General features: G+C 49.8%; 1 protein-coding gene and 1 pseudogene across 1 annotated transcript; one reads left to right on the top strand and one right to left on the bottom strand.

The window, feature by feature from the left end:
• The first annotated feature begins 4789 nt into the window (after nucleotides 1-4789).
• LOC100441005 (zinc finger and BTB domain-containing protein 45-like) lies at nucleotides 4790-8935 on the top strand (annotated as a pseudogene).
• Nucleotides 8936-10990: 2055 nt separating this feature from the next.
• On the bottom strand, nucleotides 10991-13249 carry LOC100440635 (glycosylphosphatidylinositol anchor attachment 1 protein-like). Its single transcript, XM_054546698.1, has 2 exons — nucleotides 13160-13249; nucleotides 10991-11638 (listed from the first exon to the last, which is right to left on the bottom strand). The coding sequence occupies exons 1-2, from the start codon at nucleotides 13247-13249 to the stop codon at nucleotides 10991-10993; spliced, it is 738 nt and encodes a 245-aa protein (XP_054402673.1).
• Between the last annotated feature and the right edge of the window lie 2447 nt (nucleotides 13250-15696).

Below are 15696 nucleotides of genomic sequence, written 5' to 3'. Positions count from 1 at the left end.
ACTTTCCCCATCTCATCACACATCCAGACCTCCTGAGCCCACTTTCCCAATCTCATCACCAGTGATTTCTTGGGCTCTGCATTAGTTTTCTATTGCTGCTGCAACAAACAGCTACAGACTCAGTAGCTTCCATTTCTGTCTTATAGTTCTGGTTGCCAAAAGTCCTAAGAGGATCTCACTGGGCTAAAGTCAAGGTGCTGGCGGGGCTATGTCCCTTCTGGAGGCTCAAGGGAAGAATCGGGTCCCTGCCTTTTCTAGCTTCTAGGGGCTCCAGTTTCTAGGTTTGTGGCCTCCTTCCTCCATCCTCAAAGCCAGCAACAGCAGGTGAAGTCCTCGCCCATCGTGCATCACTCTCCCTTCTGCCTCCTTCAACTTTTTTTTTTTATATTTAGGAAGAACGAGTACAGGATTCTTACATAGTCAAAAAGCTCCTTATAGAGAAGCTCGGAACTTTCAATACAGCTTTGCCTTTTTTTTACCATTTTAATTTTCCATTTAATTTAAATGTCTTCTCTCATTTGACCTTCATACTCTGTGGAGAAATATTTCTATTTTGGCTTGTATTGACAAGCTGTTTTCACACAGCCCCCACATCACCCAACCACCCAGCAGAGATCCTCATTCCTATGAAACAGATAAAGAAACTGAGGCCCAGGGAGGCTAAGAGTCCTGCCAGGATCATTCACCTTCCAAGGTAAGGAGCCAGTTCCAGACCTGGGTTTGTGCAGCTTCAAGCTCCCCCATCTTTCTACAATGCTAGATTTAGACTACAGCAATCTAGCAAGTGTGGCCACGCAATGGTCAAGTTGGATTTAGATGATGTTCTCTATAAATCCATTCTCCTCTCCCGTGTAAGCAAGGCAAAGTACTCCAGGCCATGGGGAGTCCCTGAAGACTCGATGAACTGCAATGGCCACATCAGGAGGTTGCAGGTTGACCAGAACTCACCGACACAGCAGGAGAGCAGCTTGGAACCTGCAACCCAGCCAAGACCCAGTGCCTTGGATTGGGGGAGAAAACATGCAGCCATTCCTCTCTCTCTGCTGGCTAGAGGGGATTCTGGCTTTTCCTGCCAGAGCCACCCCTTTCCCTCCTCCTAAAGTTGATGGTGGTTCTTTAAGGAAAGGGAGAAGTGCACAGTGTGATAGGGCAGGAAGAGAAGAAAACGGAGGAGAAGAGGGGACTTTCCCATAAGCAGGCAGAAGAAAAGGCAGCTGTGTTGTGTGATGGACATGGATGCAGCGGTGTCCAATGTGGGGTCAGCCCTAGAGGAGAGACGGAGAGAGAGACAGACAGTGAGAGAGTCCTGACCCTTACGATTAACATGGGATCCGCCTGCAAATGCTGTTTAGGGCCAGCGCCTCTTCCTGTACTTCTATTTTTGAGAGTGATGCTCTTGAGCCCCATGACCCAGTCAAATTTGATGTCCCCTTGAGCCAGATTCAGTGCTGGGAGTCCAGTGTGATCTGCCTGGATCTTGCTGCATTGAGAATAGGGCAGATCTTGATCCCAATACAGGGGGCTGGATATGAACAGGCAACAGCTGGGTTTCTGAGTCAGAAAGACTTGGTTAATTGCTAATTGCTAATTGCTTAGGCGAGTAATTTAATTTTGTTGAGTCAGATTCCTCAGCTATAAAATGCAGATGACAATACTTATTACTCCATGTTGTGGGGAAAATGGAGATTCTAAGCACGATGTCCATTTCACAGAAAGATACCAATTTGGTGGCTTATTTTCCTTTCTACCTTCAGAAGTGGCTATCCCTGCCACCCAAACAGACCCTTGACTCTCAAGTGGATGGGGTCCCATTTGCACAGGGGGAGACCTTACAGCCTACGTTAAGTCTATACTTACCACTTAGTGAGCACTGTATCCGCTCAGGGGCCTCTGTGGGCATCCGTCTCCTCTGTAGCATCTTTCCTCCCCACCGCTTGGTCTGCACATGACCCCCTCCTTGGGTTAGGCCTCTGATCAGTGATGATCTTGGTATGGTGGTGATGGTCAGTCTTGGCATCAAATGAGCCAGTTTATATCATCAACTATTCAATAAAACACTAATCTAGGTGTCACCGTGAAAGTATTTTGTGACATTGTTATGTACATGTTGTTACAAATGTGCATGATGCATTTACTACAGTATAGAATTTTGCCTGGGTGCCAGCCTGAAGTGTGTCTGAGAGATCATAGCCATGTTAGTCCAACAGTCACAGGGGCCAATTGATTAAATTATTTTATCTCCCTTGAGAACTAAAAATAAAATCCTAAGCCCCCCACCCGACTTAACAGACCCCGTTGGCCAACAGAACCTCAAATAAATCTTAAAATTCAGTTCTTGGCCATGACAGGACAGGAGGTCAGACATACCTCCCTGTACCTCCCTCCCTCTTATGGTTTAGACCCAACAACTGAACAGCATTAATGTTAAAATAGAGATCATGAGACTGACAGAACAGACTCTTTGTGGCAATAAAACCCCAAATTATAAACAGGACCTAGGGCCATGCCAGGCAAGGGTTAAGTCTTGTACCTTACTCTTAAAGAATAAACTAGATTCTAACTACCACATGGTTTTTATTTTTCTCTAGCAGCCAAGCAAGCACTGGCTATAAGAGAAGCAAGATTAAAACAATTACAACTCACCCAGTTCACAGACGCTGAGTAACTGATCTCCTGCCCCACCAACCTTAACGACAGCTTTCACTGGACAAGGGACTGATTTCAGTAACTTTCTCCTGATAAGAGACCATCCTCCATGGACTGGTTCTGGCCAGTTTTAGAGGCTGTGCCTTTACAGAGGCTGAGTACTGTCATGTCCCTGCTTCACTTTTTGATGTGTAGAGCCTAATTATAATACATTTAAATGTCAAGTCTCCACCCCAGAATGAACATGCATGTTTATTGAATATGCATGTGTTAGGACCTCTTTTATGAGTATTCTCATAAAATGATATAGCTCCTCTGATATCCTATTGAGTATGTATATGTAGCCAACTCATTCGGCTCAAATTCCTGTCCTCTCCTTCCCTCCCTGGAAGTGCCTGCCTCTGGCCTTGGCTGTAGGCCACACTTCCCAGCCTGTCATAATGGCCACCTTGCAGGCTGCAAACCTTTATAGGAAATAAGAAATAAAGCTCTCTTTTCTAAATGTATAAAATTGTGTGATTTTTCAGATGATGCTCTCTACACACACACACACACACACACACACACACACACACACACACACACACAAATTTATACAGAAAGCAATCTGGAGAATATATGTGGGAATGGATATTAAGTGTGTGGTACCATGGTGGAAGTAACACAAAGTTGGATTAGACTAAATTTATTAATGTTGGCCCTCTAAACAGAGATTCTGGATTCAGGGTTTTAGGTCAAAGCTTTAGAAAGGGCTCCAAGGGTTGGTTTGATCGGTTACTTGGTTGGTTGGTTGCTTGGTTGGTTGGTTGGTTTGTTGCTTGCCTGCTTGTTGGTTGATTGGTTGGCTATTTGCTTATTTGTTTGGTTACTTGGTTGGTTGGCTGAAACAGAATCAGAGTTTACCTAAGGTACATAAAGTTGAGATGCCACAACTTCCTTGGTTTATGTGTACAGGAAGGTATGCAAAAACTCGGGGAGACTGGATTTATTATGTCAGACCTGCTCACTCACACTGGAGGATCTACAGAATATACGTCTCACAATGATCATGAGAAAGAATATTGTGAGAGGAGCCCAGTATACTGGAAGAGCTTTGAGCTTGTGCTCTCAGTAGGCAAAATGTTACAGCAGGAACTGCAGCCACTGGACTGGGATCTTTAAACAAAATGAGGATAATTGAATCCTGAGGTGGCAGGGAACATGGGCTGTCCTTAATCACCAAAGATGAGGTGGGTGTGGTCACCACAGTGGAAAGCAGTGTCAAAGCAGCAGTCAGAATGGTTTGACTCACAGAAACGCACGGTATTGTGTAGTCCATGGTATCCACAGGGAGAGCTAATGGGCTGTACCAAAGTCTTAGTTGTTCTTTAAAAAATGAAGAATTCTAGGTCAACTGAATAAAAGACTAACTCAAATTAACGAAACACAGATCTGAAACCCTCAATCAATTCCCAGACTTGAGCCAGTTCACAGGCCCACAACCCCTTAAGTGAAGGGGAGGCTGGGTGATCTTGGGGAAGTACGCTGCTACATTGCCAAAAATTTACATTGTTAATCTTTTTCTCAGTCTTCCCCAAAGGGACCTACAGCCTTCTACCAGAATGACTGTGACTTAGAGAAAAGAAAATTCTCAGATATTTGGGGAATTACTGGACACTGGCTCTGATTTGACAGGAATTCCCAGAGACCAAAAACATCACTGTGGTCCACCAGAGTAGGGACTTATGGAGGTTAGCTGGTGGATGGAGTGTGAGCTCATGTCTGTATCACAGTGGATCCAATGTGTCCCTGAACCCACCCTGTGGTTGGAATAGACACATACTCAGCAACTTTCAGCATCCGTACATTTGTTGTTTCACCTACGGACTGAGGACAAGTATGATAGGAAAACCCAACTTTGAGCCACTAGGACTGGTTTCACCTAGTAAAAGAGTAAACCAAAAGCAAGAGTGTATTGAGTGTTATGTAAATGCTCTCCAAAGGGTGGCCTTGGTAGAGAAGGATTTCAATAATCAAGCAGATAGGATGACCTGTTCTGTGGACACCACTCAGCCTCTTTCCCCAGCCACCCCTGTCATTGCTCAATGGGCTCAGGAATACAGTGGCCATGGTGGCAGGGGTGGTGATGCCTGGGCTCTGCAACATGGACTTCCACTCCCAAGGTAACCTGGCTGTGGCTCTGAACCACCTCCATCATAGAAGAGGCAGTGTCTTGTTCTCACTGAAACAGACACTATGTATGAGAATTTCCCCTCCTACCCTCAATGTTCCTGTCACCACTGATAAATTGTACTTCATAAAAATCACACTACTGTCTAGACTTACCGAGTGCCTTATCCACCCTCATGGTCTCCCACACCAATTGGTTCTCATCATCACTATTACCCCTAGTGACACACCAGCAAAATTTTCATTTCCTGTACCTCAATCTTATGCTCTGCTGGTCTAGAAGTCTTGGTCCCAAAAGGAGGAATGCAACCCCCACAATACAAAGAAATGATTCTACTGAACTGGAAGTTAAGATAGTCCCTGTCCACTCTGAGCTCCTCATGCCTCTGAATAGACAGGAAAAGAAGGGAGCTACCGTGCTGGCAGAGGTGGTTGATCCTGACTACCCAGGGTTAATTGCTTCTACTCCACAGAAGTAAGAAATAATACTTCTGGAATACATGGAATATCCTAGGATGTCTTCAGTGCTACCTACTACCATGCCCTGTGATTAATTTAATGGAAAACTACAACAACCCAATTCAGGCACAGCCGTCAATGGCCCAATTCCTTCAGGAAGGAAAGTTTGGGTCATTGCCCCATATAAAGAATCAAGACCAACTGGGTTGCTTGCTGAAAGCTAAGGGAATACAGAATGGGTAGTAGAAGAAGGTAGTTATAGTTACTAACTAGGAACATGTGACCAGATACAAAAATGAGAACAGTAATTGTTGTGACTTTGACAAGGGAGACAAGGCAATTCAATGGGGAGTGAATAGTCTTTTCAAAAATGTACTGGGACAGATTGATGTTCACATGTACAGACTGAAGTTAGTTCCCTCCCTTACACCATTTATAAAAGTTAACCCTAAATGGATCAAAGACCTAAATATAAGAGCTAAAAGTTTAGTACACGTAGGAGAAAATACGGGACTGAGGCTTTGTGACCTTGGGTTAGGCAATGATTTTATAGATATCATACCAAAACCACAAGTATAATAGAAAATATAGATAAGCTGTACTTTATAAAATTCACAAACATTCGTGTATCAAAGTAGACTTTCAAGAAAATGAAAAAATAATTACAATGTGAGATAAAATGTTTGCAAACCCTATATCTAAGAAGAGAATTGTATAAGGATATGTTTGGGCCAGGCGCGGTGGCTCACGCCTGTAATCCCAGCACTTTGGGAGAACAAGGTGGGTGGATTACGAGGTCAGGAGATTGAGACCATCCTGGCCAACATGGTGAAACCCTGTCTCTACTAAAAATACAAAAATTAGCCAGGCGTGGTGGTGCACGCCTGTAGTCCCAGCTACTCAGGAGGCTGAGGCAGGAGAATCACTTGAACCCACGACGCAGAGGTTGCAGTGAGCCAAGATCATGCCACTGCACTCCAGCCTGGCAACAGCGCAAGACTCCGTCTCAAAAAAAAAAAAAAAATATATATATATATATATATGTTTGAACATTCACAAGTCAATAGTAAAAAAGAAAATAACACAATATTAAAATGGGGAGACAATCTGAATAGACATTTCTCCAAAGAAGATATACAAGCGGCCAATAAACATGAAAACATGCTCCATCTTATAATTCATTTAAACAATGCAAATCAAAACCAATGAGAAAGCACTCCACATCCATCAGGAAGGCAATAACTAGAGAGACAGATAACAATAAGTGTTTGTGAGAATGTGTGAAAACTGGACCCCTCGACATTGCTGGCAGGAATATAAAATGATGCTGTCCTTTGAAAAGCAGTCTGGCACTTTGTCAAAAAGTGAAACACGGAGTTGCCATATAATATAGCAATTGCACTCCTAGATCTGGAGAAATGAAATCATGTGAAAAGCTTGTATGTGAATGCTCAGAGCAGCATTATTTAGAGCAGCCAAAACGTGGAAACAACCTAAATCCCATAAACTGCAGAAGAGATAGATAAAATATGGTGTAGATAACAGAATAGAAGTCAAACATAAAAAGTAACAAGCTGATACATACCATGAACTTAAATGAACCTTGCAAACTTTGATAGAAGCCAGTCACATAAGACCCAGTGTTGTGTGACTTCATTTATATGAATGGTCTAGAATAGGCAAATCCATAGACTGAAAGTGATTACGGATTTCCTAGGGCGGGGCAGATCAGGGAAATGGGCAGTGGCTGCTGATGGGTACGTGGTTTCTTCTGGACTGATGAATGTTCTAAAACGATGGTGATGGATACACAACTCTGTGAATATACACAAACCCCTTGCATGGTACACTTGAAATAGATGGGCTGGAGAGCATGTAAATTATATCTCAATAAAACTGTATAAAAATAAAGAGAAGCGCCCGGAAGTGCTGCCTTGGAGTCGGTGAGAAGGCGGCCACGGCCGGGCCTGGTGCCTGAAGAGAAGTCGGAGTCGGCGGCTGCAGAGGCTGTGCGCCACATACATCTGCAGAACTTCTCACGCTCTCTGCTTGAGACCCTCAATGGGCAGAAGCTGGGTGGGCACTTCTGTGACCTGACTGTGTGCATTCGTGAAGCTTCGCTGCGTGCGCACCGCTGCGTGCTGGCAATCGGCTCGCCCTCCTTCCAAGACAAGCTGCTGCTCGGCCACTCTGAGATCCGTGTGCCTTCGGTGGTGCCTGTGCAGACGGTGCGACAGCTAGTCGAGTTCCTGTACAGCGGTTCGCTCGTTGTGGCACAGAGTGAAGCCCTGCAGGTACTCATGGCTGCGTCGGTGCTTCGCATAGACAGTTATCGATGAATGCACGCAGATTATCGCACGCGCTCGAGCCCCGAGCACCTCTGCACCCGCGCCCCTGCCCACCCTTGTGCTCCCGCCACTCGCACCTGAGCAGCTGCGTCACCGCCTGCGCCACCTGCTGGCTGCGCACCCCCGGGGCACCCCGGTGCCGCGTACAGCGGTAAGCAGCGCCAGCCCGCGCGTTTGCAGCTGCCCGCGCCGCCGACACCTGCCAAAGCCGAGGGGCTTGATGCCTACCCCTCACTGTCCGCGGCCCCTGACGACCGAGGTAACAACGATGACGAGGAAACTGACGATGAGACCGATGGCGAGGACGGCGAAGGTGGCGGCCCGGGAGAGAGCCAAGCACCTCCTTCCTTCCCAGACTGTGCTGCCGGCTTCCTCACTGCTGCTGCTGACAGCGCGTGCGAGGAGTTCCCTGCACCCACTGGCCTCTCTGACTACAGTGGTGTGGGAAGGATTTTCTTCCGGGATCTTGGGCAGCTGAGGACGTATTTCCAGACAGCTATGTAACCGCTTGGCACGACAAGGATGGCGCTGTCCCCGAAGGCTGTCCCACCGAGACCCCTGTCCAGCCCAACTGCATACTGGCTGGACCCCGCCCGCCTGGCGTGAAGACGCCAGGGCCGCCTGTCGCACTCTTCCCCTTTCACTTGGGTGCTCCCGAACCACCCGCACCACCCCCTTCAGCACCATCCGGGCCAGCCCCTGCGCCCCCACCGGCCTTCTACCCCACACTCCAGCCCGAGGCAGCCCCCGGCACTCAGCTGTGGGAGGCCCCGGCTCCCTCTGCTGCTCCCACCACGGCCCCCTCAGGCACCTCTGCTCGCACTCCAGGTGCCGAGCCACTTGCCTATGAGTGCGGCCACTGTCGCAAGACGTTCAGCTCAAGGAAAAACTACACCAAGCACATGTTCATCCACTCGGGGGAGAGGCCGCAGCAGTGCGCCGTGTGATGGCGATCCTTCTCGCTGCGCGACTGCCTGCTCAAGCACATGGTCACGCACACCTGCGTGCACGCCTTCCAGTGCGCAGTCTACGCCAAGCCCTTCACGCAGAAGAGTTCGCTCAATATGCACATGCGCACTCACCGGCCCGAACGCGCGCCCTTCCCCCGTCTACTGCAAGGTCTTCTCTCACCAGCCGCTGCTGGAGCACCACCTGGCCGCGCAGCCCGCGCCCTGAGGTGGGGCTGAGGCCTGGTCTCGCCCACTGTGGATCCGCAACCTCCCGCACAGGCGGCCACGCCCGCTTTCCCGCCAGTAGGCCACGCTCCCTCCTGAGCGCAAGTCCTCTTTCTCCCTTCACCCCTTTCTCCATACGCCCAAGTCCGCCTTACTCCTCTCCTCCATGTACTTGAACCTTCCAGGTGGTGCTGGGCTGGGGCTGAGCCTGGGACTGGTTAGGGATCAGACCACCTCTGAGAACTAGACCATTTCCAGCCTAAACCGGGCGCTCAGGTCCTTGGACCCGGCCCAAGATTTGACTCCGGTTCTCGCCCCGCCCTCTCCTGGGGTTGGGGTAGGGACTGAGGCCGCTCTCCTGCTCCAGTGTCGGGCTGGGCAAGGTCCCTGGCTCCCTACCCAAGCCATCACTCTCTCATGGGGCGCCTAAGGAGGCTCAAGTGGACCCATCATATATGGGGGCTGGTCCTAGGGACCCTCACTCTAATAAAGGAGTGTAGGCCATGGTGCCTAAACAATAAATAAATAAGTAAATAAATAGAAGCTGTAGTTCACAGCCCCCATGGGGCCTAAACAAACAAACAAATAAATAAATAAATAAAAGCTGTAGTTCATAGTCCCCTTGTGTTAGGTGTAGTCCTATGACCAGCTTTTGCCAAAGGGAGACAATGGACTAACGTGAGCCACTTCCAGAGCTGGCCCACAAAAGCCTCCAATGCCTTTCTCACACTCTCCCCTTCTACCGATAGATGCAGGTGGGAGGAGGTCCCAGAGATGACCGAGGCACCTGATGGAAAGATTCTGGGTTCCTGCATGGCCACGCAGAGGGGAGCAGCCTCTACCCTGAACGCCCAGCCAGCAACCTCTGGTGGGCCCAAAATATAATGTGAAGTCAATGAAATCTGGGGGAGTCATCTGATATTTCAGCACATGTAACTAATGTATCTGCTTAAAAACTTGGCCGGGGCCGGGTGCGGTGGCTCACGCCTGTAATCACAGCAATTTAAGAGGCCAAGGCAGGCAGATCACTTGAGGTCAGGAGTTCAAGACCAGCTTGGCCAACATGGTGAAACCCCATCTGTACTAAAAATACAAAAAATTAGCCAGGTGTGGTGGTGGGCGCCCGTAATCCAAGCTACTCAGGAGGCTGAGGCAGGAGAATTGCTTAAGCCCAGGAGGCGGAGGTTGCAGTGAGCCTCGATCGTGCCACTGCACTCCAGCCTGGGCAACAGAGCGAGACACCATCTCAAAAGAAAAAACAAAGAAAAAAAGAAAAAAAACTTGACCAGGGGCAGTGGCCCACGCCTGTAATTCCAGCACTTCGGGAGGCTGAGAATGGTGGATCACCTGAGGTCAGGAGTTCGAGGCCAGCCTGGTCAACATGGCGAAACCCCATCTCTACTGAAAATACAAAACTTAGCTGGGCGTGGTGGCAAGTGCCTCTAATCCCAGCTACTCAGGAGGCTGAGACAGGAAAATCACTTGAACCTTGGAGGTGGAGGTTGTGGTGAGCTGAGATCGCACCACTGCACTCCAGCCTGGGCAACAAGAGTGAAACTCCATCTCAAAAATAAATAAAATAAGTAAAAATTTAACCACACTGTTAGCTAAGTATTTTTCTAGACATTTAAACCCATTTAAACCCAGCCATTTTGTCTCAGAAAACTTTGTTACTGTGCAATGTTTGATTCTGTGCTAAATAAAACATTTAAATCAGAATTATACTAATCTTTAAATCTTTTTGCTAATACAGTATTTTCCAGGGCATTTTTTTAAAATTTTTTTTTTAAGCAGCTGAAACAGGCATTTGTTTATTTCCCCAGAAGGAGGCAGATGGGGTCCTTGGGGAGTCTCTGTCCCAGCCTGGTGTGCTGGACAGGCAGATCTCACTTCCAGAAGAGCACATTCCAGAAAAGCAGCCAGCAAGGGTAGAGGCCCGGGGACAGCAGTGGGAAGAGCAGGGCGCCTTAGGTGTGGTGCTCCAGCACACCCTGGGCCAGCGCTGCCAGGAAGAGCTGCCAGCCCTCGGCCAGTGACAGTGGCGCCTCCTGCAGCTCCCACCACAGAAATGGGCTGCCAAGGAGCATGGCTGCCGGGCTTGTCAACACCAGCAGGGCAACATAGAGGGTCCAGGGCCCAAAGGCTCGGCGAGCACAGCGGTAGCACCATAGTGGCGGCCAGCAGGAAGTCCAGTCAGAAGTTGGTGAGGGCGATGCAGCCCAGCTGCAGTACTAGGTAGATCAGGGCTACCAGCTTCAGAGCCATCCAGCCCCTGCCTGGGACCTGTGTGCTTACCACCCTGTGCTGGGGGAGGGGGGACACTAGGGCCAGGGGCCCCCCTGAACTCCTCAAGGCCACTCCAGCCTCATGCAGCTGCATCCACAGTTGCAGAGCCTTGAAACCAAGGACCAGGAGCAAGAAGCTGGTGGCGGGCATGTAGAGGCCGATGGAGACGAAGCAGGACAGGGTTGGGAGCAGGTAGAGGAAGAACGGCTGGTGCGGGTGCTCCAGGAGGTGGTTGAGCTTGCAGAACATGCCCTCCAAAGCCTTGCCCACTGCCACCAGGTCATACTTGTACTGGCGGAAGCTACTGATGCGACGCAGGGTTAGGGCCTCCACATGGTAGCGCAGGAAAAGGCCATGGGAGGCCTGCCGCAAAATCATGAGCAGCAGTGTCTGCAGGCCCTGCAGCGGTTCGTCCAACAACGTCCAGTCCTGGGGCCGCAGCTTATCCTGAAGCGTGCACAGCAGGCCCACTTTCTGGCAGAAGGTCTGGAAGAGATTGAGCAGGTCAAGGTTAGGCAGCTGCCCGTGGCAAATTTTATTCAGACATGTTAAAACCTTGATCCGTTTTATAAAAATAAAGGATAGAAACCCAGTTCTAACTCATCCACTTTATTTTTTATTTTTTTAATACAGAGTCTTGCTCTGTCACCCAGGCTGGAGTGCAGTGGCATCATCTCGGCTCTCTGCAACCTCCACCTCCTGGGTTCAAGCCGTTCTCCTGCCTCAGTCTCCTGAGTAGCTGGTATTACAGGCATGCCTCACCCATGCATGGCTACTTTTTGTTTGGCCAGGTGGGTCTTGAACTCCTGGCCTCAAGTGATCCACCTGCCTCAGCCTGCCAAAGTGCTGGAATTACAGATGTGAGCCACTATGCCCAGCCTCTAGCTCATTGACTCTTATTTTTAATTCACCAAAACTATTTTATCAGGATTATTTATTTTGTATTTAAATGACTCTATTTTGGGCCACATCAAAATTAACTGACTACAGATTCTGCTATCATAAGTTTTCTTTAGGGATCAGTATTTCTTTAAGTCAACTTTTCAGGATCAAATTAAACACAACAAAATATTTTCCAAAATATTTTTCTTCTGACAATTTTTAGTCATCATAAGTTATACCACATATAGTTTTAACCATTATCCATTTTGTGTGGATTATTTGTATTATTAATCTTCACTATGAGAATTGAAATATTTCTAGTCAAAATGGTGGGGTCAAACCATTCTACTTTTTTAATTTAGAGATTTAAATTAGTCTTAGCTTTTAGGAACATGCTGCTTGCCTAAAAGTCTACATAAACCCCTGTGCCGGCCTTGCCCCATTGATGAAACAAGAGGATTTTCTCAGAGCTCCTCACAAATTACAGACAGGTGGAAGCCAACACATCACTTCCTATCATCCTGCTTAGGCACTGAAAGCAGTCTTCCTACTCACACATCCTAACTGAGAGCCATGACTTTTTCTCTCTCTTCAATGAATACATACCAAGAAAACAGTCTGTTGTAGACAAATAAATTTCCAATTTATCTAAGAGTAACTCAATTCCTCCCCTTCATCTTGCAGTTCAGTGTAGGGAGACAATGCTGGTCTTCACCCGGGATTTTCATACTTCCCTGTTTCTTAAGAACAGGGGACTCGGTTTTATCCTGGGCAGCAATTTGCCAAGCAAAAAGGCTACCGCTCCTAACTAACCTACCTTGTAGCTAAGGTGACTAGAACAAGTCCAAGCTAACTGGGCATGAGCAGAGGCACTGTGAGGGGCTCACAGAGGCTGTCTGCCTGGAACTCACACAGCTGAGCAGGTCTTGGTCCTTCCTTCTCTCCTCTTCCTATCTCTGAAGCATAGCCCTCTGGGGTCCAGAGACAGCATTGAGGACAGAAGTCAGCTACTGAGACTCTGGGACAGCAGGACAGGTGCTGGCTGATGGCCATGGGGACAGCCCGGGTCAGCATGGACAGCCACCTCCAGAGTTCTTTAACAGGAGAAAGAAATCACTCTCTCTTGTCTATGCCACAACTGTTCTGAACTTTCTGCTGTGTGTAGACAAATCTAACCCCAGCTGAGGCACTCACTTTTCCCTGAATCTCTGCGAGCTGGGACCAGTCCTGCCCTTCCCTGGGACACATGCTTCTGCAAGAGGCAGGGGTGTAGGCGACCGGCATGATTGTAAAGATCTGGGGCTCTCGCCAGTCCCACATCCATGGCCACTTCTAATAGGTCAGTTTCCCCTTGGGGAAATACTCCCTTCCCCCAAGTCCATGTGGTTAAGTAAGGTTGGCTTACTTCCTGTTTGCAGGAGACAGGAACCAGGGGACACGTGGGACACACGCTGGAGGAACCATTGGTGCCATGCAATGTGCTGTGCAGTGTGGCTCTGGTGCACCTGCCGCCTGGGGCCCATGCAGACCCTGTGTGCATGTGTGGCCATGGGCATGAGGCCCAGGCATCCCCTCCAAGGTTCACGCACGTCCACTCATGAGGAGGCCCAAGGGTAACCCAGAGCACATCCCACTCACCCACCAGGTATGGAGGGAGCCAGACAGGTCCACACTGAGGCTTCCATATGCAATTCCAGTCCAACCCCTCATTAGACACTTGGGAAACCCAGGCCCAGAGAGAGGAGGGGCTGGCCCAGGACACAGGACATGGGCAGAGTCCAGTTACCGTCTCCTAGGCCAGGGCTGAACCATATCCCATGGGGTTGCTTTGGGAATCGGAGCCCCTAAAATCCTGCAGACCCTGACTCACTTTTCCCAGGAGAGGCTGTTTCCTCTCAGCATCCCCACAGGTGCATACCCACAGGCACACACAAGCTGACGTCACAGGGGGTGACTAAGGGTAGGATGGGAGGAGAAGCAGATCCTGGGGAGGTAACAAGGGGAAAGAAGAAAGAGGCTGAGGCAGCTCTGCTACAGACAGCAGCATCCAATCACCAGCACCATGACCAGGGCCCATAGCATGGGAAAGGGAGAGATGCCAGGAGGCCAGGCTGGGGGATCCCTAAGGTCCCCTGGGTCAGCCTGGTCTGGTGCCACCTCCACGGCAGTCAGGGGAAAGCAGGGCCTGGGGTCCTGTGTCCACTGCTCTGCGCACCTTCAACCAGGATGAGCCCCCTAGACTGAAGGGGCTACAGGAAAGAAGACCTCAGTTTCCTTCCCTACATACTGAGGTGCTTGGCATGGGTCAGCCCAAGAGTCCCACAGGCTCAGAAAGCCTCCGTTGCCCCAGCTCTCCATAGGTGACCCACTGTGCTCCAAGGTTCTTAGAAAATGCTTTCTACCCCTGGATTTCCTTCTGAGCAGAGAGAGGCAGGGCGGTTGATGCACTGAGACTTGGAGCGGCAGAGCATGGACAACGCATCCCTGGACAAGGGCAAAGACCCCCGTGTGGGAGCCTCAGGTCCTCCTACTGTGGAAGTGGAGCCGGGGCCACCTGCCTGGATGTGGTGAGGAGGCCTTGGAAGTGTCTGGACCCCAGGCCAGTGCTGGCAGTAGGGGTAAGAGGGGTTTCTGATATTTCTCTCAATCCTCTTGGATTTTTGCCCCCTGGGATGTGGGAGCGTGGATTTGCCTTGCAAGTTCTGTGTTGTGGTTTTCCTTATTTGGATGCAGTGCTAGCTCTGGCCACCAGGGGGAGACATGTGCCCACTGTGTTCTGCCGGAGCGCCTGAGCCAGGGAAGAGCCAGGGGTCATTCAGGCCATTCCCCTGCCTCCAACCTGACCTGCATCTCCTATTGTCAGCATCCATCTCCACAGTCCGAGCTGGTCCGTGGTAGGATGTGGGAGTGAGGGGCTCCAGATCCTCTCATTTACTCATTCAGTCATGATGACCAGAGCACATACCTTGTTCCAGGGCCTGAGTTAAGCTTGGGTGCTGCAGTGAAAAAGACAGACATGGTATGGTCCCTGCCCTCCAGGAGTGCACCATCCGGAGGGGGAGAGGGACCAAGCCACAAAACATATAAGTGGGGAAAGGAGCAAGTGCTGTGTCGAAGTAAAGCAACTGCTGCAGGGGAGGCTGGGGGCCACTTCATGGTGGGGGGATCTGAAAAGGCCTCCCTGAGGTGACATTCATGCCATGAGCAGAATGACAAGGGGGAGCCGGCCCTGCAGGCATTTCCAGCACCGTGTGGGGAGGTGGAACTGTGCAGGGGCTCTAGGGCAGGCACGAGTTTGTCCAGAGAGGAGCTTAGAAAGGGGGACAGCATGGCTGGAGGGAGCTGGGGGGAGAGCAGGGGAGGGAGGGAAGGGTGGAGCAGATCTTGGGCCAGGTCCACTGTATGAGGGCCCCACTGCTGTGTGGAAACACTGCCCCAACCGTAGCTGCCCATAACAATGGGCACTCACTATCTCTGTTTCCACAGACCCAGGCCCAGCCCAGCTCAACAGGGTGCTTCTACCACAGCTCAACAGGGTGCTCAACAGGATGCTGTTGAGCCCAGCCCAGCTCAACAGGTCTTTCAGGGGGCTGGGCTGAGGTCTCCTCTGAGACTCAACTGGGGCGGGATCCATTTTCAAGCTCATTCATGGGGCTATTGGAAGGATTCCACGTGGACTGAAGGGCCAAGTTCCCCTCTGTTGTCCTCTCTGGGTCCTAAGCCACAGGAGC

The sequence above is a fragment of the Pongo abelii genome, chromosome 12 (assembly GCF_028885655.2).
Source record: "Pongo abelii isolate AG06213 chromosome 12, NHGRI_mPonAbe1-v2.0_pri, whole genome shotgun sequence".
In the NCBI taxonomy this organism is placed as follows: domain Eukaryota; kingdom Metazoa; phylum Chordata; class Mammalia; order Primates; family Hominidae; genus Pongo; species Pongo abelii.
Note: the sequence above shows the minus strand (reverse complement) of the source record. Positions and strands in the feature narration are given on the sequence as shown.